This window comes from Rattus norvegicus, chromosome 6, assembly GCF_036323735.1.
Source record: "Rattus norvegicus strain BN/NHsdMcwi chromosome 6, GRCr8, whole genome shotgun sequence".
Classification (NCBI taxonomy): Eukaryota; Metazoa; Chordata; class Mammalia; order Rodentia; family Muridae; genus Rattus; species Rattus norvegicus.
The window spans coordinates 136,121,603-136,142,969 of record NC_086024.1 but is presented as its reverse complement, the minus strand read 5'-3'; the positions used below and the strand labels follow the sequence as shown (position 1 = coordinate 136,142,969).

The 21,367-nt window shown below is 54.5% G+C and overlaps 2 protein-coding genes across 12 annotated transcripts in view; both read right to left on the bottom strand.

Annotated features, from left to right (window-relative positions):
- Positions 1–2,961: 2,961 nt before the first annotated feature.
- On the bottom strand, positions 2,962–10,403 carry Amn (amnion associated transmembrane protein). 2 transcript variants are annotated; one of them, NM_001108061.1, is made up of 12 exons: positions 10,292–10,403; positions 9,641–9,759; positions 9,514–9,558; positions 5,156–5,243; positions 4,823–5,040; positions 4,550–4,687; positions 4,336–4,444; positions 4,156–4,238; positions 3,917–4,064; positions 3,651–3,828; positions 3,474–3,567; positions 2,962–3,388 (listed from the first exon to the last, which is right to left on the bottom strand). In NM_001108061.1, the coding sequence occupies exons 1-12, from the start codon at positions 10,332–10,334 to the stop codon at positions 3,272–3,274; spliced, it is 1,380 nt and encodes a 459-aa protein (NP_001101531.1). In that variant the 5' UTR covers positions 10,335–10,403; the 3' UTR covers positions 2,962–3,271. The 2 variants fall into 2 exon arrangements, with proteins under 2 accessions (NP_001101531.1, XP_006240650.1); XM_006240588.3 differs by having other exon boundaries at positions 3,144–3,385; positions 10,292–10,348.
- Positions 10,404–14,606: 4,203 nt separating this feature from the next.
- Positions 14,607–21,367, bottom strand: part of Traf3 (Tnf receptor-associated factor 3) — a 103,267-nt gene continuing 96,506 nt past the window's right edge. For 9 of the 10 annotated variants that reach the window (XM_039112591.2, XM_039112585.2, XM_039112589.2 and 6 more), the window contains 2 exons: positions 21,043–21,217; positions 14,611–20,354 (listed from right to left, as the gene is read on the bottom strand). In XM_039112591.2, the coding sequence (XP_038968519.1) occupies positions 19,783–20,354; positions 21,043–21,217 (747 nt within the window). In that variant the 3' untranslated portion in view covers positions 14,611–19,782. Of the gene's footprint in view, positions 20,355–21,042; positions 21,218–21,367 lie in introns of all 10 variants that reach the window. The other variant, NM_001395112.1, reaches the window with a different exon arrangement.

The following is a 21,367-nucleotide window of genomic DNA, read 5'->3' as shown; positions in this document are numbered from 1 at the left end:
TGATGTAAATCTGATTGATAAGTTACAAGCTTCTAGAGTTTTGTTTTGCTGGGATGCTGGGAATTGTGACTATAACCACAGAGGGTGAATGGCTGAATGGGGCTGGCCTGGCGGCGACCCGAGACATGGGAACTAGAAGGGCGGTCGCTTCTGGGGCTAGCCGTGATGGAAGATCGCTGTGGGGCCCAAAGAGTAGCCAGCAACGACAGCATGGGATGGAGACGTTTCTGAGAACTCAGGACCAGAGAGTTGGCCTAGTCTGGCTGACTGAGATAAAAAACACCCTACAGGGGCTGGAGAGGTGGCTCAGCGGTTAAGATCACCGGCGCTCTTCCAGAGGTCCTGAGTTCAAATCCCAGCACCACATGGTGGCTCACAACCATCTGTAATGGGATCCAATGTTCTGGGGCCACCATGGCTAGCTCCAGAAGTGACTGCCCTTCTAGTTCCCATAGAGTGGAACTTATAGATAATAAATAAACAAATTAAAAAAAAACAAACCAGGTTATCTTCAGTGCTGGGGACAGGGTCTTATGCAAAGCTTCGAGTGTTGGTAGTAATCGGAGAACAGCTTTTGTGAACAGGATGGAGGTTTTCATCTTTATTCTTCTAACGTGACCTCACTAAAACTAACAAGTTCTTCCTTCATGTGAAAATACTGCTCTAGAAGTTGTAATTTTAATTTTTTAAAGATTTATTTATTATATATAAGTACACCGTAGCTGTCTTCAGACACACCAGAAGAGGGCATCGGATCTCTTTACAGACAGTTGTGAGCCACCATGTGGTTGCTGGGAATTGAACTCAGGACCTCTGGAAGAGCAGTCAGTGCTCTTAACCGCTGAGCCATCTCTCCAGCCCAACTCCCTTTTTAAACGAGGGCCCTTAAACCCTTTAACCTCCCTTCTCGCCCACCACCCACCAGAGGTGGTGGAAAAGAAAGAATCTGGGCGGTGTGGACCTGCTTAGAAATGGTTCTTTAGTGCAAATCCCATTTGTGTCCACAGGAAATCAGCAGTTCAATTCAGTAGAGTCGGGTTAGCAGACACAGCAGTGGTGGCACAGCCCAGCAGAGACAGCCAGGCGTCAGCCTTGGCACAAGTCAGCAGGAGGGACCAGGGCCAACAGGAGCACCAGGAGGAGTTCTCAGCCCTGCCTCGCTCAGCAAAGCAGAGATGAGACCAACAAGTGTTTAGCTAGGAGAGCAAGTCCAGGTCAGCCCTGACACTGCCCATCCGGTCTTTTTATATTCCCTCCAAAAGTACATCCTGCTTCAGCACGTGAGTCTGTCTCAGCTGACATCACTCTGCCAATCAGCAGAGCCTGAGGAAGCAGCAAGAAACTGCCCCACTCTGCCAGAAGGGTGTGTGTGTGTGTGTGTGTGTGTGTGTGTGTGTGTGTGTGTGTTTCTCTATGGAGCTCAACTATGCAATTTACTTGAATTTACCAATATATGCCTGTCGTTATGGAAGATCCTTCATCATGAGTCCTTTCTTTCCCCTGCTTGCTTTAGCAGAGGATCCTTTCACCTGCATCTGCTTCAGTGAAACGTTCCTTCGTGTGTTTGCTCCCAGCAAAACACCACCCAGCACAGCTGACTTTTCAAAGAACCCTTAAGTCTTCACTTCAGTCACTGAGTGGATAAAACCATGGCCCCTTAAGTCCTGCCCCTCCTGTGCTCCACGAGCTGGGAGATCCGCTTCCCCCAAGCAGGGTTGGAATGGTTTCTACGGTAGACCAAGTTTGCTTTGCTGCATTTATATGATCAAGCCAAATTTGAAGAAACTAAATTATTCTTTGTTTTTTGAGACATGGTTTCTCTGTGTAGCCCTGGGTGTTCTGGAACTCTCTATGTAGTCCAGGCTGCCTCAGACTCGGAGATCTGCCTGCCTCTGCCTCCTGAGTGCTGGCACTGAAGGTGTCACAAAAGTCAATGTAATTCTAGAGAGCAAAAATATTTCTAAAAACCACACTATACTTGGTATCTGTGAGGCTGTGGTTTCTATTTTTTCTTAAAGGCTGGTTTTCAGGTGCTGAGTGTTTTGCCTGTGTGTATATATGTGCACGGCTTGTATGCTGTTCCCAAGGAGCCCAGATCCCCTGGGACTGGAGTTACATGATTGTGAGCTGCCATGTGGTGCCAAACAGACAGTTCTATCTGTGAGCCATCTCTCCAGCCCCTGACTGTGGTTTTTAAGGTTCCCCCCCCCCTTCTACCTCTAGACTAGAATCCATTGTAAATCCTTGTACAGGTTGCCAACCTAATTTCCTTCTTCCTTTTTTTTGAGGGGTGTGTGCATGCATGTACACGTGTTCAGGATATACAGGTACACACGTGTGCATGCAGGGATGTGGGGCAGAAAATCTTCCTCTGGTGTTCACGTAAACTGGCGGCCACCTCCCCAGTGCCACGGTTACACACTTGTATTGAATGTCTGGTGTTTTTAGGTGGGATCCGGAACTCAAACTGCTCCTCGTGCTTGCAAGACAAGTATTTTACCCACGGAGCCATCTCCTCGGCCTCCCCTCTTGGTTTAGTTTGGGTTTTGTTTATTGAGAGTCTTGGCTAGGCTGTCCTCAAACCCTTGATCCTCCTGCCTCTCTAGCAGTGGGGTTACAGATATGCGCCACCCACCATGACTAACACTGATCCGATGTTTTCCCATAAAAATTACTAAGAACTGGAACTGCTGTTTCTGAACACCCACTAAGCTAAAAGTTGGACAACCTGAGAGGACCGGAGGCTTCATGTCCACCACCCTGTAAGTGGAGAAAAGAGATGCAAAGCGGAATGTTCTGACAGGAGGCAGGGCTCTATTCCAGTGAGACCTGAACCTGGCTGTGAGCTGATATCTGACCAAGCCAAAACTGGAACAGTATCAACGACCATTTGAAACTGCTGGATTCGGGGGTCACACCTCAAGCCCCAGCTAATCACGCAGGCTGAGGTGCACAGAGAGATTTGAGCCCAGAAGTTTAATGTCTTCCTAGAGTACATGGTGAGACTCCCACCTCAAAATGAAACACCACAAACCACAGGGTGGCTGAATGGTAAAAGCACTTGCTACGTGGATCTGAGGACCTGAGTTCAGACCCCCGTCAGTCAAGTAAAGCACGCTTACAAATGACATCTTGCTAGCAAATTAAAAAAACAAATGAACAAACAACCCTTTATTGGGCAAAGTAGGCTTGTCCTTGCCACCAGAAGGAAGTCATGGTCTCAGAGGGGTGAAGAGTCCACAGGTTGGAGACCTAGTACCCTCCCAGCAGGTCAGGCCTCTGCCTCTGCCTCCCCAGCAAAGAGTGGGTTAACGAAGCAGCCGAAGTTGGTATCAATGTCCAAGATGTCCACCTTCTGAGTTGAGTCAGCAAACTCTACCGAGGCCTGCTGCGGAGTCACAAGGTCAGGGGCTCACGGTCCCAAGCACCAACCCCAAGGGGACCCCCAAAGCTTCTTCCCGCCGACGTCTCACCTGCTGCTTGAAGACCATCACGTCGAAAATCGGATTTCGGAAACCCAGCGGCAGCCCAGCCGATGTGGGCTCAGCATCTCCGTGCCTTCTCCACCTGCCGGAAGTGGGCGCACGTGAACCCCAGGGACAGCGGGGCGAGCCTCTCTGGGAGCCTGCCTTCCGGAGCGGCCAGCGTACCTGAGCCTCCCGCTGCGGTGTAGCAGCAACAGCACAGTCCCCACCAGAGCCAGCAGCACCACGGCCGCCACGCCGCCCGCCAGCCCGGCTCCGGACCCGTTCTGATCCAGCGCCGAGTTTGCCGCCGTGGGCTTGCCCGACTGCCGCAGGGTCGCCGACACGATGCCGAGCACGCTGCCTGCAACGGGACGGACTCAGCGGGGGCCCGGGCTCCCGGGGTCGGTGAGGGGAGGGAGGGCACAGAGGGACGGAAGGTGCGGGCTTACCTTGTGCCACCGCGTCCTGAAGGAGCGCGTGGCCCAGCTGCCCCGCTGCGCCGGTCGCCGGCCGGGTCTCCAGCAGCACCACCTGGATCTCGGTGTGGGCGTCGCGCAGCACCTTGGACACCGCCACCTGCAGGCCCTGGTACTGGGGCTACGGAGGGAGGAGGTTGGCCGGGACTCTGCCGTCGGGCCGAGGGGGACTCAGCTATCAGGAGCCGGCACCCGCCGTGTGGCTTCCTTACCTGCTTCAGGAAGAGGTCCAGCAGCCGCGCTCGGTACCGCTCCAGGTCAAATGTGGGGTCGTGGGTCAACGACACGATAGCTCCTGCGACGAGAGGACAGCTCAATGCCACGGACCCCAGCAGTGGAGGGAAGTCCGCCTGAAGTGCGTTTGAGGGCCGGGAGGTGGGGGGGACGCTCACCGCAGAGGTCGCAGCACTGTCCTTGAGGCCTTACGGGGTCCTGGCAGGTGGCCTCGGGGCAGCGGCCGCCCAGGGGCTGCAGCAGAGACGCGCAGATCCACGGCAGCGTCTGGGTGGGGGGCACGGAGGTGAATGCAGAAAAGCGCAGCGGCAGCCACGCGCCCCAGCGTGGCCGGGGCGAGCCTCGCGCTCTCCCCGGTCAAGGCTCACTCACCTCGGCGTTGCCGCAGACGCAGCCCGTCGCGTCGGTGCAGGCCTGGGAGCCCACTCTCAGCGCGCCCGACCCGTGGAAGCGCAGGCGGCCCTCGCGGGACGCCAGGAAAGCGGCCAGGTCCTCGTCGCGCGTGAACGTCTGCAGGTGGTGGCATTACCAGCGGCCCCAGGCGAGCCGGGAGAGAGTCTGAGTGCGCGGGCCCACGCGCGCAGCTGTAGGATGCCACGGGGACGCGCACAGAACATGGGACCCAGCCCTCCCGCGCCTGCTCACCTGACCCACGGCCGAGACGCTGCGGACGTGCACCGGGTTGGGGCCTGGGCCAAGCGCCACGCGGAAAGACCCGTTGCGCGGGAAGAGGACGTCGTCGTAGGTGCAGGGCACGCGCTCGGCGTCCACGAAGAAGATGCCAGACTCCTGGGTTCCGGAGCTCCATAGGTGAGGGTCAAGCCAGGAGAAGCGGTCGGGATTGCGGAAGAGCAACGGGGCGCCTATGCCGGGGCGCACCAACCCACTGAGCCCTGCTCCTCCCAATGCGCCCGGCCCGCGCGCCCGCCCTCTCCAAGCCCCGCCCCTGACCACGCCCAGCCACGCCCTTTTTCTCACCAGGGTTACAAGCCGGGTCGGAGTCGCCTCCTGCAGCGCTGAATGCAGCTCCCGAGGCCAGGACGAACTCCCCGTTCAGCGGCAGGAGCTGCGGAAGGCGGGTGCTGAGGTGGCGCGGGGTCCGGCAATGCCCTGCGACAACTAACACCTCCCGGGCACAAGGGGGAACCCAAGCTGCGCGACCTTGGTGGGGATCCAAGTGGTGTCAGGGACCGGGAACCTTAATCTGGCTGACAGCTGGGTCACCAGGGAAAGAAAAGAGAGGGCACAGCGGGCACATGTGCCAGGGCTAAAGGACCCCTAACTGAGCCGTAGCCGAGGCTTAGACGGTCACATGAGCAGAGTCTGATGCTAAGGAGCAGGGCACAGCTGAGACCCTGGGAACCCACGGAGCACTTGGGGCGGCAGGTGACATTTGCCAGCACCCATCACTTGGAGAAAGTATAAGACAAGGTCTCCTGGGTCTTAGAAATCAGACTTTAAAATATATTCATACGCCACTGGGGAAGGGGCTTCAGTTTCAGAGAGATAGGGATACAGGAGAAGGCAGGAAATTTAAGAGTGATTTTAGCTAGTTCCAGGCTCCACTATGGGATCCCCCTCAGCGTTCAGATCCGATTCTGTGCTAGGAGTATGCCGTAGGGAAGGGAAAGAATGACCCCGACACACCGTTTCCTGGTTCCCCAAGCCTCTCGTCCCTCAACTCTCCATCCCTCTCCCAGAGCTTAAGGAGATGGAGACCATGGGAGCTGCTCCCTGCAGGGTCATCAGGTCATCAGCCAAACCCACAGCCCAGGTTCTTGTCCCCACTTGGCCTTCCCAGAGCTTCAGACCTATCCAAAGCCTCGCCCTTGACAGAGGAGATGATGCCACAGGCCAGCTACACTTCACCAAGGGTGAAGCACAGTGAAAGCCAGGGACTCCATCCACAGGTGGGGACAGCTGGAGACTGGCATGATATAACGTGGTGGAACCTCAGAAGAACTAGGAAGAGAATGTAGACCCCACCCCCAGGGACCAAGCACTAGCAGATGAGATAAACACCAGGACTGATCTAGCTCTGGGTGTTCGGTGACAGGTGTCCACGCCCAGGCTCCACAGAAGACAGCAGAGAAGTCCAGGGCAAGGTTGGGCATCTAAGTACCAAGTTAATATATGAGGGCTGAGAGAGGCTGAGGCAGAGACACGAAACCAAGGAGACCCGAGCTTGGGAAACTAAACTTCAGTTTGAACGCCAGCAAGCAGAATCTAACCGCCCCCCCCCCCCACACACAGGTACGTTTGATATCAAAGACAGAGACTATTCTAGCCCCCAAAAGGCAGAACAGAGAGGAAACAAGATAGGAAGAGCCAATAAGTGATTGGAGCCGGGGCCTTAAGGGATGCAGGCGCCCTTGCCACAGGGCGGCTCACAACCAGCTGTGATTTGGCGCCCCCTTCTGGCCTCTAGAGGTGCTGTGGGCACGCGTTGCTTGGAGGGGTGCTGATCTTCTTTTTGAGAATTGGAACAGAAGGAGGAGCTTCAGTCTCAACCCGTTAGGAAAGAACACTGAGCATTAATTAATAATTAGAAAAGGCGGTTTGCTTTAGCAATGGAATTTCTACAGTGTTCTAAAGCTGTGCCCTTCAAACCTAGAGCCAACATGGCAACCGCTTTAAAAAAAGTGACAATATGACAAGGGCCCCTACTTCCACAGGAGTAGTGAGCACCGACAATAGGAGAGAAAAAGAAATAAGAGGGCCAGAAAACAAGAGGAATGGCTGCCGTTTTTCATACAAGAAGAACCATCAGAAATAATATATATGTATATATATATATCATTCATGATAAACACCAACTCTATAAAGTACTTATGAGTCAATTGGTATCATAAACAAACCACTTGGGGTTGGGGATTTAGCTCAGCAGTAAAGCGCTTGCCTAGCAAGCGCAAAGCCCTGGGTTTGGTCCTCAGTTCTGAAAAAAAGAAAACAACAACAACAACAACAACAAAACAAAAAACAAAAAAACCCCCACCTGTTACTTTTTTTTTCCCCAGACAGGATCTCACTGTGTAGCCTGGAATTCCCTGTGTAGGCCAGTGGTTCTCAACCTTCCTAATGCCTAGACCCTTTGATACGCTTCCTCATGCTGTGGTGACGTCAGTCATTAAATGACTTTTGTTGCTACTTCACAATTGTAATTTTTGCCACTGTTACGAATTGCGATGTAGGTTTTTTGAAGATAGAGGTTTGGTTAAGACTTGCTAATGTAGACCAGACTGACCATGAACTCACAGAGATCAGCCTGCCTCTGCCGCCTGAGTGCCGGGATTAGAGGCTGAGCCACCGCACCTGACTCTGCAGAGAACATGACGGAAACATTGGGGACACAGCCCGAGCTCTAGGATGGAGATTGCCACCACGATGCAAGTGTTCTTTTGTGGTGTGTGTGCAGGCTTCCTGCAACAACCAGAGCCACAGATCAGCAAAAGGTGGAGGGAGATGGAGATTGGAGAGGGGAGGAGGAGGGGAAAATGCCAGGGGAAGACTCCAGGAATGTGTGAGGAACCGGAGAGGTCCGAGATGGGGCCAAAGGATATCACTGGGAGCTGGAGGGGACGCTCAGCTCCCCAAAGTGACTCACACCCTTGCTCATCAATGAACATCTTCAAGCAGCTTGTACCCCAAGCCGGGTGCTGAAGAGAAGAGAGCAAGGAGAAAGGAGAGCAAGGAGAAACGGGGAATTGTTCACACTTTGTGTGGTAATAGAGATGCTGGCCAGGAGCTGCTGCCTGGGAGCCTCCGCCCACCCATTCCCACCACTGCCCCTGCTGCCGGTGGGGAATGGTGCTTTAAGCAGGTGGGGGCAATCTTCTGTAGCCTGTACTGTCCTTGTAGGTCTGCCACACCCGTGGGTCCAGCATGCTCTTGGTCAGTGAGCCTATAATCCCAGCATCGTGGAGGCAAGACAGTGAGATCAGGAGATCCAGGTCAGTCTCATCCACAGCGTTAGTTCAAGGCCAGCCTGGACTATTTGAGACCCTGACCCACAGAAAACATTATTTCTTTTTTTTTCCTTCTTCTTCTTTTTTTTCGGAGCTGAGGACCGAACCCAGGGTCTTGTGCTTGCTAGGCAAGCGCTCTACCACTGAGCTAAATCCCCAACCCTGAAAACATTATTTCTTTTTTTTTTTTTTTTTTGGTTCTTTTTTTCGGAGCTGGGGACCGAACCCAGGGCCTTGTGCTTCCTAGGCAAGCGCTCTACCACTGAGCTAAATCCCCAACCCGAAAACATTATTTCTTGCTGGGTATAGTAGCAGGCAGATCTCTTGAGTTTGAGGCCAGCTTGGTCTACAAAAACAAGAAATCCTATATTGACAAAAACAAAACAGGGACTGGAGATATGGCTCAGTGGTTAAGAGCACTGACTGCTCTTCCAGAGGTCCTGAGTTCAAATCCCAGCAACCACATGGTGGCTCACAACCATCTGTAATGGGATCCGATGCCCTCTTCTGGTGTGTCTGAAGACAGCTACAGTGTACTTATATATAATAAATAAATAAATAGAAAAAAAGAACAAAAAAAAAGAAAAAAACAAGCAAAACTACAAAAACCAACCAAAAACCCTTGTGCACCTAAATGGGAATTTTATATTTGAATTGCCATGAAATAATTATTCCTTCCGTTTGGTGTGGTGTGCTTTGGTGTTACTGATAGCTCAGATATTAAGGACACTGGCTGTTCCTACCGAGGACCCGGATTTGAATCCCTGCACCCACAGGGTGACTCACAAACGCCTGTAACTCCAGCTTCAGGAGACCCAGTGCCCTCTCCTGGCCCCCATGTGCCTTGCACACAAGTGGCGCACAGCACAGACAGAATTATGCAGACAAAATACCCATACACACATACACAGAAGGGAAAAAACCTTAACAAAAGAGGAAAAAGAAACAAACTCCTCATTCTTGGCTCCAGCCACAGGGCCTGAGCTAGGGTCGTGGGGCCATAGCCTTTGGCGCATATTAAGGCCCCTAAGCCTTAGCATGTGCAGGGGGGGAGGCAGAAGCTGTTGAACTCTCGCTCCTCACCCTCGGGGGGAGCGGGGCCAGTAGCTTTGCAGGGAGCTTGTGAACATGACCTCCGGAACAGGGAAGGGCAGGCGGGCTTCCCAGAGCCCACCCTGCACTGAGCCACTGCGGGTGGGGGTGGGGGGCGCCGTGGAGCTGGACTGGGAGACCCCACGTGCTCTCTGATGTCCCTTTCTCAGGGACCGTCTCTACCCAGAGGCTCCCGAGGCGGCGCACAGAGGCCCGGGAAGGGGTCTTCGGCGACCCGGGGCCAGCCTTGCCCGCGGCGGCCGCAGCCCCGAGCCTTACCATATCCGAGATGGCGTGACTGTCTCGCACCAGGACCGACACCATCTGCAGCAAGAGGTGGCGTAAGGCGCGGGGATGGCCGACCTCCCCACCTCCAGTCCACGCCCTCAACTCCCCACTGAGGCACCTTGTCCGCCGGGAACTGGACCGCATCTCCCGCGCACGGGGTCCGGTTCTGGTTCCAGTTGGAGGCGGTATCGAAGGAAGTGTTGGGGACCCAAAGTTTGTAGGCGGCCCGAGTCAGTGCTAGAGAAAGGAAGGCTGAGTGTCGCCCCTCCCGGGAAGGCGACCCTCCAGAGAAGCGCGGCGGAGGTGCACACAGCGCAGAGTCAGACCCCTCTGCAGCGTTCTCCGGCGCACTCTTAGCCGATCCGCAGAACCCGCGCAAAGGTGCCCTCCCCCTCCCTCAGGACATCGCCACTATTCAGGACACGTCGACTGCCCGGGATGGGGTCCGGGGGGTTCGGAGAGGAATTGGCCTCAGGAAGGAGCTCTGGCGGGAAGCTCACTGGGGCAGAGAGGGGTCCCCGAGCCCAGATCAGACAGCCCTGTCCCGACTGTGCACAGGGGAGCCGCCAGGGTTCGGAGGAGACTGAGGTTTCTCCACTTCCTAGGCATTGGGAGCCTCACCAGCCCACGCCGGAGGACGGGGAGATTGAGGCAGACTGTCCACGCCGCCCCCATAGCCCATCCTCTCCTGAGATCGCGACCCTTCCAGCCTAGAGAAACCTCAGCCTCAATCACGGACCAGACCCAAGGGGACGGACGCGAAGCCTACCACAGAGCTGCAGCCACAGCAGCACCCGGCCCAGGGCACCCATCTCTCCGCCGCCGCCCAGGCTCTCACCGGCGCGGACTTCGCTCCGAGGTCCCCACGTGACCGGGCGGGGCTGAGGGGCAGGGGGCGCCCAGATGTTACACATTTACCTTGGGACCGCCCAGCTGTCTCCTCAGGTCCCTTGGAGGAATCTTCTCAGTGACCTTAGCATCCGCCCTTTAGGACCCAGGGCCCTGCCCAGTGAGGGTGCCGGCCTGACTTGCCCTGTGACACGGTGTGGAGGTGGTCAACGACCCTGGGGCTCAGCCATCTTTGCCCGGTTTCTCCAGGCCTGCAGTCCTGGCCTGAGTGTGTGTCCGCAGGGATTATGTGTCCGCAGGACAGAAAGGAAGGGCTGCAAAGTGCAGGCGTGTGGTTGTCCTGGACGTGAACAGGCAGGGAAGGCAGAGTGCAATGTGCCTGGGTAGACCCAGGCGGGTTGTAGGGGACCGACAGGGTGGACGACGAATGGAGAATCCTCGGTGAGATAAATGTCAGGACACCCAGTCACCAAACGGTGGTGGCAGTGGCGTGAGGAGGGCTTCTGTGAGTACACGGTATAGCCCATGGCTCCTGGTGCTGGATGTTCTGAGAGCGGTGGGGATGACAGTGGCTGGAGAGTGACTGGGCCAGTGGCAGAGGGTGGCTGATGGATCGCGGTGGGTGAGTGGGTAGGGACAGTGGGTGGTGACAGCCGTAGACTACGTTGTGGGGAGACGGTGTAAGGTGGATGGGAAAGGAAGCCCGGTGGATGGCAGACAGAGAATGCTGGGAAGGGTGCGTGAGGATGCTAGTGGGGTCCATCTGAAAGGAAGGTTGGCTGAGGCAACAGGAAGGTCGAGGAGAGGTGACGATGTGTGGAATGAGAACGGGGAACCGGAACCGACAGTAGATGAGGCAGGTCCTTCGGTGCTGTGTGAAGGAGGATAGAGATTGGGCAAAAGCGGATAATGAGAGGCTACTAGAAAAGCGTCTCCCAGTCCAGAGGTCAACATGTCACTTGGGAGTTGACTCTTGTGACCCAGCCCTGCCCAGTCACATATCCCTGTGGGGCGAAAATGCATGCCTGCCACAGGTACCAGGTCAGCTTAACTGGTTCGCCATGGAAACAGCTCTGGCTGTGGCTGTGAGGCTATCTCCAGACCCTGAGGGGGCAAGGCCGGAACTGTGAGCAGCACTCCTCTCTGCTTTCCTGAGACACACCACAGTGTCACTAGAACAGCCAGGATGACCAGCTGGCTGCCTCCTGCCTTCCCTGCCACCCCCCCCCCCCAACTGTAAGAGAACACACTTTTCCTTCCTGAGGCTGCCTCTGCTGGGTGTTTTGCCACAGCAGGGGTGTTAGAGGGATCCCCTCGGTTCAAGTTTGTGATAGGGATGGATGCTGTGATGTCGTGGTGCACCTGTGAATGGTGGCGGATGTGTGTGCGATGAGGCAGAGGGTTACAGAGCAGGGACGGCTCCTGGAGGAGCTACTTCAGCTTGGGAAGTCCCTAAGCCCTGCTCCACCCTCCTGTTTTCCCTTGCAGAAGGGGACACTTGTTTTCCCACCCAGGTTGGGCCCAAACTGGCCAGGGAGTACCAGGGTACCCTTTACCCTGGCACAGTTGCCTTCAAAGTGGGCATCAGCTCTCCTGACCCAGCAGGAGTTAAGTGTTGAGAGGTTTGCTCTTGGCCTCAAGCACGAGGGGGACTCTTGGAGGTCATATTCTTCTTGCCTGTTGTTTTAACCCATGGGACACAAGTGCTAGTGGCCAGGTGGGTGCTCCCATGGCTGTCACACGGGAAGGGCAGTCGGAGGACCTGGGCGATGAGGCTTCCTGTTAAAGGCAGCATTGAACAGCAAAGGAAGAGTTTGCTGCGGCTGCTGTCAGAGGGTGGGAGGGACGGCTGGGACCAGGAGCAGACAGTGTGTCTACAGAAAGTCCTTGCTGGTCAACACGAGCCCGGGGCACACGTGGACACACACTTGTGAACTGGTCAGGGCTTCATAGGAAGCAGGAGAAATGCAGAGGCTTAAAGAGTAACTAGTAGTAGTGCTCTGTGTGACCTTGGGTAAGGATGGAGCCGGGGGCTTGGCGGTTGCTCAGTTTTGTCTTGACCGCCATCTTGGGTCAAATTATCTGTACACAGGCAACCTTCTTTTGCCAGGGAAGCCATAGCCCTGACTAGGCCACTGTCTTAGGGTTTCTATTCCTGCACAAACATCATGACCAAGAAGCAAGTTGGGGAGGAAAGGGTTTATTCAGCCTACACTTCCACACTGCTGTTCATCACCAAAGGAAGTCAGGACTGGAACTCAAGCAGGTCAGGAAGGGGGAGCTGATGCAGAGGTCATGGAGGGATGTTACTTACTGGCTTGCTCGGCTAGCTCTCTTATAGAACCCAGGAACACCAGCCCAGGGATGGCATCACCCACAATGGGCTGGACCCTCCCCCCTTGATCGCTAATTGAGAAAATGCCTCACAGCTGATCTCATGGAGGCATTGCCTCAAGGGAGGCTCCTTTCTCTGTGATGACTCCAGCTTGTGTCAAGTTGACACACACAACCAGCCAGCACAGCCACTGAAACAGCCACCAAGAGGCTCTCCACTGGTTCATTCGAACTGTGTCAAGAATGCTGTATCAGTTGATTTTGTTCTTGGCCATGATAGCTCATGCCCTACCTCAAGGTTGTGGGAACTCTGAATGACGGCCCTGCGGTGCTGTGGGGAGGGAAGGCAAGGGACAGATAGCCAAGGATGTCTGCAGAAATAACGACCCGACCAAGACAGTGAGACAGGAGCGTGGGAGGCACAGTAGTTGGGGAGGAGCTATAAGAGGGCAGGCACATTGTTCCTGGGGCTGAGCTGGCTATGGGGTGTGCAGGAGTGTGAATTGGATAGGCTGGGGCTAGTAACACTTTTGAGGTTCAATGGCGGGGAGTGGCTGCTAACCCTCTCACCCTCTGGTTCACTCTTCCAACTGCAGGGTGGGTGCCAGAGCCTGCTGCCCCTTCCTATTTAGGCGAAGACAGCTGCCTTCTCCACCTTGGGTAATGGGAGAGGATAGTGGGCAGGCAGAGGGCCCCAAGGAGCCCTGGACTGAGAGATGAGCCAGCAGCATCTTTCCTGGCCAGTTGTCACCTTCTGTCCCTGTCTTGAGACCGGAAGGCCACAGGTCCCTGGGTCAGGGGATGCCACAGCTGGAGGCCAGGCTTCCTGACTCCAGGCTTGAATCCTCTTTGTTCCTCTTTGGGCGAGGTCCCCACAGGGACAAGGGCTGGCTGCTTGTCTAGTGGTGTCCCAGTGAGGAGCAGCTCCAGAATAGGTCCTGTTATCTGGTCTCCCACAGTGTGGGTGGGACAGTTGTGGCTGGGCCCCAAATTCCACAGCTAAGGGGCATACAGGTGGAGCCTTCTGGAGCTCAGTGCCTGATATGCTCCACCTCAGGGGACTGCAGTGACTGAAGCCCCATGAACGGAAGCACCAAAGGGTGGAAGTGCAGGGTCCAGAGGTCCAAGGCCACCAGAGGGTTCACCCTACCTAGGACCTTGAGAACAGATGCTATTTAACCCTGGACAGCAACCTTTATAGGTGTGTCTGCATACTTGTGATAGCCCTACTCCAGGGGTCCTGCCCTGTCAGTTCCCAGGAGTTCCCTGGGCTCCACGATCCATGGCCCTCAAGTGCTTAGGGAAGAACTCACTGTGACAGGTTCTGGGCAGGACATGGAAGGTGGCCTTCTTGCTCAGCTCTGAATTCCCCAGGGGCTTTAAAAAAAAATAAGTGTTTTTTCCCAGAAAGGGGAACAGCAGACTTCCCAGTTTCCCATTTGTGGTTCTAGCTCCCTGCTAGCATCCTGCAGAGCAGTGGGCTGGGTGCTCAGTGGTCAGGGCCGGAGGCAGCAACATCCACAGGACAGAGTGCACAGGAGCCAGATAGCCCAGGGCCAGCCTTCCTCTCCAAGTCTCATACTCCCTATTTATGACAAACCTTTCAGAAGAACTTGGGCTCCCTTCAGGGTACAGTTCACATCTGTATCCAGCCCTGGTACCTGTGGGCCTGGTTCCCATGTTTGGTCCTTTACCCTGGACCATGCCACCCATGGCGGGCTACAGACAAGACCTGGGGTGACAGGAGCAGGGCTTGCTCAAAACCTTCTGGGATCTCAAAATGGTGGGAGTATATCTTGGGACGAAGGGTGGCCCCTTCTAGCCAGTGTCCCCGGGCGGCTGTGAGAACAGCTGGAGGGGGCCCACCTGCAGCCTAAGCAGGAAGAGACTGCAGTAAGGAAGCAGGACTCTTAAATCAGCTTTATTTTCCTCTAATAGACACTTTAGCATTGCAAAATTTTGCATTCTACAGTCTTACAAATTTTATTATTAGCAGCAGAACAGAAACATCGCAAGACCTCAAAACACAAATAAATACCAAATGAAACCACATGTAACACACAGTAAACAGAATCGAAACATCATAATGCTGTCAGGAGATGAGGCGTGCTGCTGACTCCTGGTGACATTATTGCTGGGCAATGACTCACACTGTCTCAGTTTCTTAGAAGAGCAGAAGAACACGGGACGCTAATCACTGGTCACGATCACTTGGACTGTCAAGATGGGGCCTCACAGCGAGCGGTTACTACAGACGGCATGTGTCAAAACAGGCAGATTAAAAACACGGTCAAATGAGAGATTGGCCTTCTTTGGTCTTTGTTTTTTTGGGTAATAACTGAACACAAGAGATGTGCCATCAGAGAAAAGAACGGAACTCTAGAACAGTCTGCAGCTGTCTGCATTTACTCCGACTTCCTCAGTCGGAGCAGAGCGCCCACAGATTCTTAGGGGACTCCTTGGAAGGAAGGCCGGCTTTTGTGTTTTTTAATTAGGTCATTTATTTGCCTTTGAAGGTTACTTACTAAGGGGACTGACTATGGAGTGGCACAGTGACCCTGGGCTTGTAACCTCCTTTCCACAGTGAGCTCACGAGAAAGATTCCAGACATGGGGTGCAAGGGAAATGATCATATACTCTGCTTGGGTGCTGGGGCCTGCCATGGCTGGCTCTGGTGTGGGTCATTGCCCTGCCTGCCTGCCTGCCTGCCTAGTATTGGTGCCCAGGCAGACACCAGGCTAGGACATGTCCAGGTTTTGGGGATGGGCTCCTGGCCCCTTCTTACTGTCCCCGCTAACCCAGCTCCCAGATCCCACAGTGCTCATGGCAGCAGCAGCTGGGGTGGGAGAGTTGACAAGGGCTGGGTCACTTGCCAGCGGTCACCTCACCTGATCAGACCCCCATGGGCTCATTCAAGCTTGGAGAAATCAGCTGCTGTGGATTGGCAAACAGGAGACAGAATCTTAGTCTGAGAAGATGTGGGGACAGACCCTCATTTGTCACACACACTCAGGACACAACGGCATGAAACCCACACTAGCTCTCCTGCAGTGTAGCCAGTAAAGGGCTCGATTGAAAGTAAAAAAAAAAAAAAAAAATAAGTACCCTACGCCCCACCAAGCCCTTCTCCATTCACTGATGGTCCCAAGCAGAGGGATGTATAGGAGGGTAGGGACTGACCCACCCTGTCACCTGTGGGGGTAGGGGGGTGAGGGGGACATCTTGGCCAGGTACAAAGTACAGTCCCTGCAATGCTTGGCAGTGTGCGGGTAAGAAGGCAGAAGGACCATGCTGTTGGCCGTGGCACTCCCCCTGGTCTCCTCGTGGGCGGGCAGGAGTGCTCTACCCATGGCCCTGATGCTTGGTGTCCCACACACCCTCATCTTTGCTGGATGCTGTCTACTGCTGCTGGGCCTGCCACAGGTGACCGCTGTGTAAACTGCCTGGTTGCAGTGGGGTCATTAATGTCAGGCCCAAGCTAACCAGCTATCCACAGGGGGCTGTATCTGACCGCTAGGTTCTCGAGGCTGGCCACACAGTCAGACGGAAGTCGTTTTGAAGGGGATCTGGGGGTGGGGGTCTGAAGGCCTGCCCGGGAAGCAGAGCCACAGTGCCTCTGGCCACAGCTCCCTGGAGTCCCAGTCCTTGGAATAAATGGAAAAGGAGCAGAGAAAGACAGGAGGCGGATGGTGGCTGTAAGCAGACACCTTCCTCAGCTGATGGCTGTGCTGTCTGACTGTTGTGCTGTCTTAGGGACATGGTGCCATCTGTGCACAGGCTACTTTAGGAAAGGGATGGATTCGGACTGGGATGCGGACCCTCTTAACAGCCCTTGGCTTCTTCGAATGCTGGCTGTAGGCTCTGGTCTCCCGTGTGAGCCCAGCACACACTCGGCTGTGTTATCCTGATTCATTCTCAACCATTCCTCTCACATGCAGCCTGCTCGTGGCCTAGGCTGGCTCTGTCTATCCCCAAGAGGTAAAGGAGGCTCAGCCACGGTGCCTCAGGCTACCTTCCTCTCCCTGACCAAGGAAGGTAGAAGGCCTCACTCCCAGTCTGGCCCTGGGTTGTTACTGACACAGGCTTTCAGCTACTCACAAAAACCACAGGCCGGGCCTCAGGACACACTGCCTCTCAGTGGCCGGCGTCTTCCCAGCATCAGTTCTGAGCAGGTACGGATACCACCCCAGGCAAGCAGGGGTTGCGCCCAATTTCCCCACGGAGGCCATGGAGCAAACGGCCCCTTAAAAGGTGAGCAACTTGACACTTTTGCACAGTCAGGCACCCACGCCGCATGACCACCCTGTGCTTCTTGTGGCCAGGACCCTGTGATGTGACGAGGGCTGGTTGCCAGGAGGCCGCAGCCCAACAGTGGCCCGGGTGGTGAGCACCAAGGAAGCCTGGCATGGAGCAGAGCAAGGCACACCCAGGTAGGACGCGACATGCTCCACACCTCCCAGGAGACGTGTCTCAGCACGCCCTTCACACATTGAGACAGGGCACAAGGGTATGAGCTCGCCCGCTAATCTACTATTACCAAGAAATGCAACAGACACAACACACTACAGGAAGCTGGGACGTGCAGGGCCCTCACCTCGGGGGCAAGAGTCACTTACTTTACGCACATCCTACAGGCACCAGGGGGAGGCCAGAGGGCCCACTTCACATAGGAAGGAGCCTTGTGAAAGTCTTACTAGCAGGGAGGACACCTCAGGGTCACCCTCATACCAGGGTCTGAAGCTAAAGACAGGCATGCCTTTGTCTGACCTGATGCTGCTGGCCGACACCTATTGGTACTGCACTGACGTCTCTAAAGGGGGCGCTGCAGGGATGTCCCTGTTGCTGGCACCTGGCCATGGGAAAGCTTCCTGAAGCCAGCTGAGGACTTGCCAGTGGTCCTCCAACTCCAGATCTTTGGGGGAGGAACCCTGCGGACAGGCCTAGAGGAAGAAGAACGTGGGCTCTGCACTCTTTCCTTATGAGCAGAACCAAGGTCACTGACGTACCCCAAAGCAATCCCAGCAGAATGGAAAGGAGGAGCAGGGGGAAGAAGCAAATGCTTCAGCCATGGACGGGCAGGGCAAGTGCTAGAAAGCAAGAGGCCGCTCATGGAAGCACGGGGACAGGTGTGCGAGAGGAGGGCACCTCCAGCAGGCACCGGGGCGAAGGCACACCCAGGACAGATGGCAGCACCAGAGACAAGGTGGGCTACCGGGCACCAACCCAGCTGTCCCCGTGCGACCATGGGGAGAGCCCAGAGGCAGGCAGTCTGAAGCGCGGGCCCAGTTGGCCAATTGTGGGCGCGCCTTTTGGGCAAGTGGCACAGATGTGGTGGTTTGCACACATTGGTTTTGCCTAAGAAGCACCCGTCGCGTGTAGCACCCATCAATGTAGAGCACCATGAAGTGTGGTGCATAGCAAAAGGGGCACCGGGGCAGGGCTCCAGGCTTCTCGTCACAGTGGGGAAACTGAGCTAGTTCAGAGTGCCGTCCGGACTAACAGGCTGGGCGTTAGCTGGCCACCCTCCTAACAGGGAGGCCAGGGCCACTGCTGCCAGCCTGGGCAGGCCCCCAGACCAGTGGTCTTGGGAATGCTTGGGGCAGGGGCACTTCTCCTTCATGCTGTGGGGGACTTCAGGGCCCTTGTAGAGACCTGGAAGGGTGTGGCTTCGCTCACACCTCCTCCCTTGGAGTGGGACTGAGCTGCTCTTGGGGGCCTGCAGTTGGACTCTGTGGATATTTAGCAGCAGAGGCCTCAGAAGCTGCCAACAGAGGCCTGGCTTCCCTCAGAGTTGTCTGAGGGCCCTGGCAGAGATAAAGATCTGGTGGAGAGAGAGAGAGAGAGAGAGAGAGAGAGAGAGAGAGAGAGAGAGAGAGAGAGATATCGAGATCTGGTTAAACTACCACTTTCTAGAATCATGGTGAACGCAAACCCAGGGACGAGAAGCAGCATGTCACATCTAAGGCACATGTACCGTATGCCACCATCTCTGAGCACAGACGTCGCTTCCTTCCGGAGAGCGCTAGCCGAATGCAGCAGCATGACAGGATGGGATGCTTGCTGGGGCCTCCTGCGGCACAGGTCACCTGCCTATCCCCGACACCGGACACTGGAGACCAAGGCTGGTGCTGTCAGCAACACAGAGCTTGTCTAAACATGGGGCAGAATTTTAAAAACCTATAGGATTTTGTTTAGAACTCCAAAGTTCAACTGATGCCCTACTTTAGGGTGAGAACAACTTTAGTCTGAAATGATGCACAGCATCCAGGAGCGTTGATCCTCTCATCGCCATCGTGAAGTAGTCACGGAGCTACGACAGATACCGAAGGCTACATTTCTAACGAGAAATAACAACAGGTTCAATATTCTCTTCCCTATCACAAGTGATAACCAGTGTTTGATAGTTTACATTTTCTTCCAAGAAATATCAGTCTATCAACGTTTTAAAACAAAATGTTTGCAGTAACAATTATTTGTAGAACTTTAAATTAAAAATGACTTCTGAATTTAGAGACCTTGTGCCTACTCAGGGTCTTCTGACAAACAAATTATTAAAACAGCGACCAGATGAGGCCTTAAAAATAGACAATATACTATATTTGAAACAAGATTGCACTCTTGAATTTTAGGATGAATATATCAGAACTGTATTATTATTTCATAAGTTCTCCTTGTAAGGTAACATGCTGACCCATCCAGCTACCTCCACATGTGTTTTCTTTTTTGGTGTTTAAGTTAAGGAAGAAAAATCATGTTTCTTTTTAGCATATATGTTTCCACCTTAATTAACTAGATCTTTTAAAATGAAAATGAAAACCTTCTCTGACAGCAATATTTATCTTGTTGATGGATAAATAATTCTTCAGAGTGAGTGTGGCTAGTCTATTATAAAATCCGTTGGGGTCTGTTTTCACATGTGGCTCCTCCTGCCAGCCACTCGACCTCCTCCTCCTCCTCCTCCGGCTGCTTCCTCTGTCCCACAAGGTCCTTTCTGAGGGCGAGGACCTTCGTGAAGACAGACCTGTTCAACCCCCCAGAGGAGTTACCTTCTGCTGAATCCACCTCCCTGGTTTCTTGTCAGGGGTCAGGCAGATCCGAGGTATCCACTATGACTTTAATAAAAATTGTATCATCTTTAATGTACGTCCCGTTCTCGAGAACAGTTTGGGCGACAAAGACTGGGCAGCCAGAGGCGATGTTCATCTCTCCCGTGGGCTTCTTGAAGCTGCTGCTGTTGGGATCAGGCTTGAACGCATCTCCCAGATGGCGTCGAGAGGACCCCTGATCCATCAGCATAAGTGTCACTTTCTGCTTGAATGGCCACGGCAACAGAGCATCATATTCTCCGCGCATAATGACAAAAAACAGCGACAAGTGTGTCCCTTTCCCCATTCCGTCCCCGTTCAGGTAGACCCGGGCACACATCTTATAGCCAAAATAACCTGTGTAGAAAGGCTGGCTGTAGAGAGATAGGGTCTTCCCCATGACAGCCTCCTGCTTCCGGCGCTTGTAGTCACGGATCTTCCAGATTAGCACACCATTGTAGCTGGCAGTCTCGAGGACCTGGAAGCGCAGGTCCATGTCGGCCAAGCGGATGTCGTGGACACTCAGCATCTGGTCATGCCGGCTCAGCTGGGACTCCAGCAAGCCTGCCACGAGCAAGAGAACATTTGGCAAACAAGACCTGTGGTCACTGGAGCACACCTGCACCAGAGTCTGCAATAGCAGCCCACAGCTACTGTGACTGCAGAGGGTGGGCAGCCAAGGCGTGGGGCATCTGTGCTGTATCCTTCCTCCTCTCTCCTCTGGTAGTCACAAGGTGCCAACTGCCAGGCCACAATGTCAGAGTCTGACTGCCTATTTGCCTGCGTTCCCCTGCCCTACAGTCCTGGCATCCCCAGGGACATGAGGCTCTGACTCTAAGCTGTCTCCTGTCCTAACCACACACTTTGCATCTGTTTAATCCAACCCATGTGGCACAGTAATCCGCCCTCCTCCCGAATCCTTCCATGAAAACCTTCACTGCTCATTCAGGCCCAAAGCTACAGGTCACACCTGCTCCTAATGTCAGAAATACTTGGGCCATACTCAGTTGCCCATTTCCCCTGCCCGGTCTAGGCCTTCAGGGTGTGTTAGGGGTACCCTGACTAATACACCTTACATCCTCATGTCCTGCAGGTCACCTGCAGTCTACCCTGTGGAAGGAAGGGCTTTGCACCCTGCCGAGCTGGGCCTCCTGCAGAAGGACAAATCTAAGTGAAAACCTGACCCCATTAGAGGACCCTCACATGCACTGCCTGCACTGGGAGCAGCTGCCTCAGACCCAGGTCCACTCACCTGTGTTGCGAGCTGCCTGCCCTGCACTTTTGTCTACGCTTTCTAGCTCAGTCACACGGTTCTGGAGGGATTCCACACTGCTCTTCATGCTGTCTGCTTCCTCCCAGTTCTGCCGGAAGGGACGGATCTCCTTGTCGAGTTCTTTCAGTTTCTCTGCTTGGCTGTCTATTACTCGCTTCCAGACCGAAGGGTTAAGGATAAAAGCCGGTCAGAACTCTGAGCACTCTGTGCTGTCACCCCCAAATGCAAGCTGGAGCTGTCAGCTCCTATGTGGCCAGCCATTGGCTAAGACCAACTGGTGTCCTGGGAGTCTTGGGATAAGAAC

Excerpts from the sequence above, each read along its gene's own strand:
- Amn (NM_001108061.1), bottom strand. The coding sequence starts at position 10,334 with ATGGGTGCCCTGGGCCGGGTGCTGCTGTGGCTGCAGCTCTGTG. Across the intron at positions 3,829-3,916 it reads TCAGGACGCGGTGGCACAAG|GCAGCGTGCTCGGCATCGTG; the intron begins GTAAGCCCGCAC and ends GTCCCGTTGCAG. Across the intron at positions 3,568-3,650 it reads CACCGCAGCGGGAGGCTCAG|GTGGAGAAGGCACGGAGATG; the intron begins GTACGCTGGCCG and ends CACTTCCGGCAG.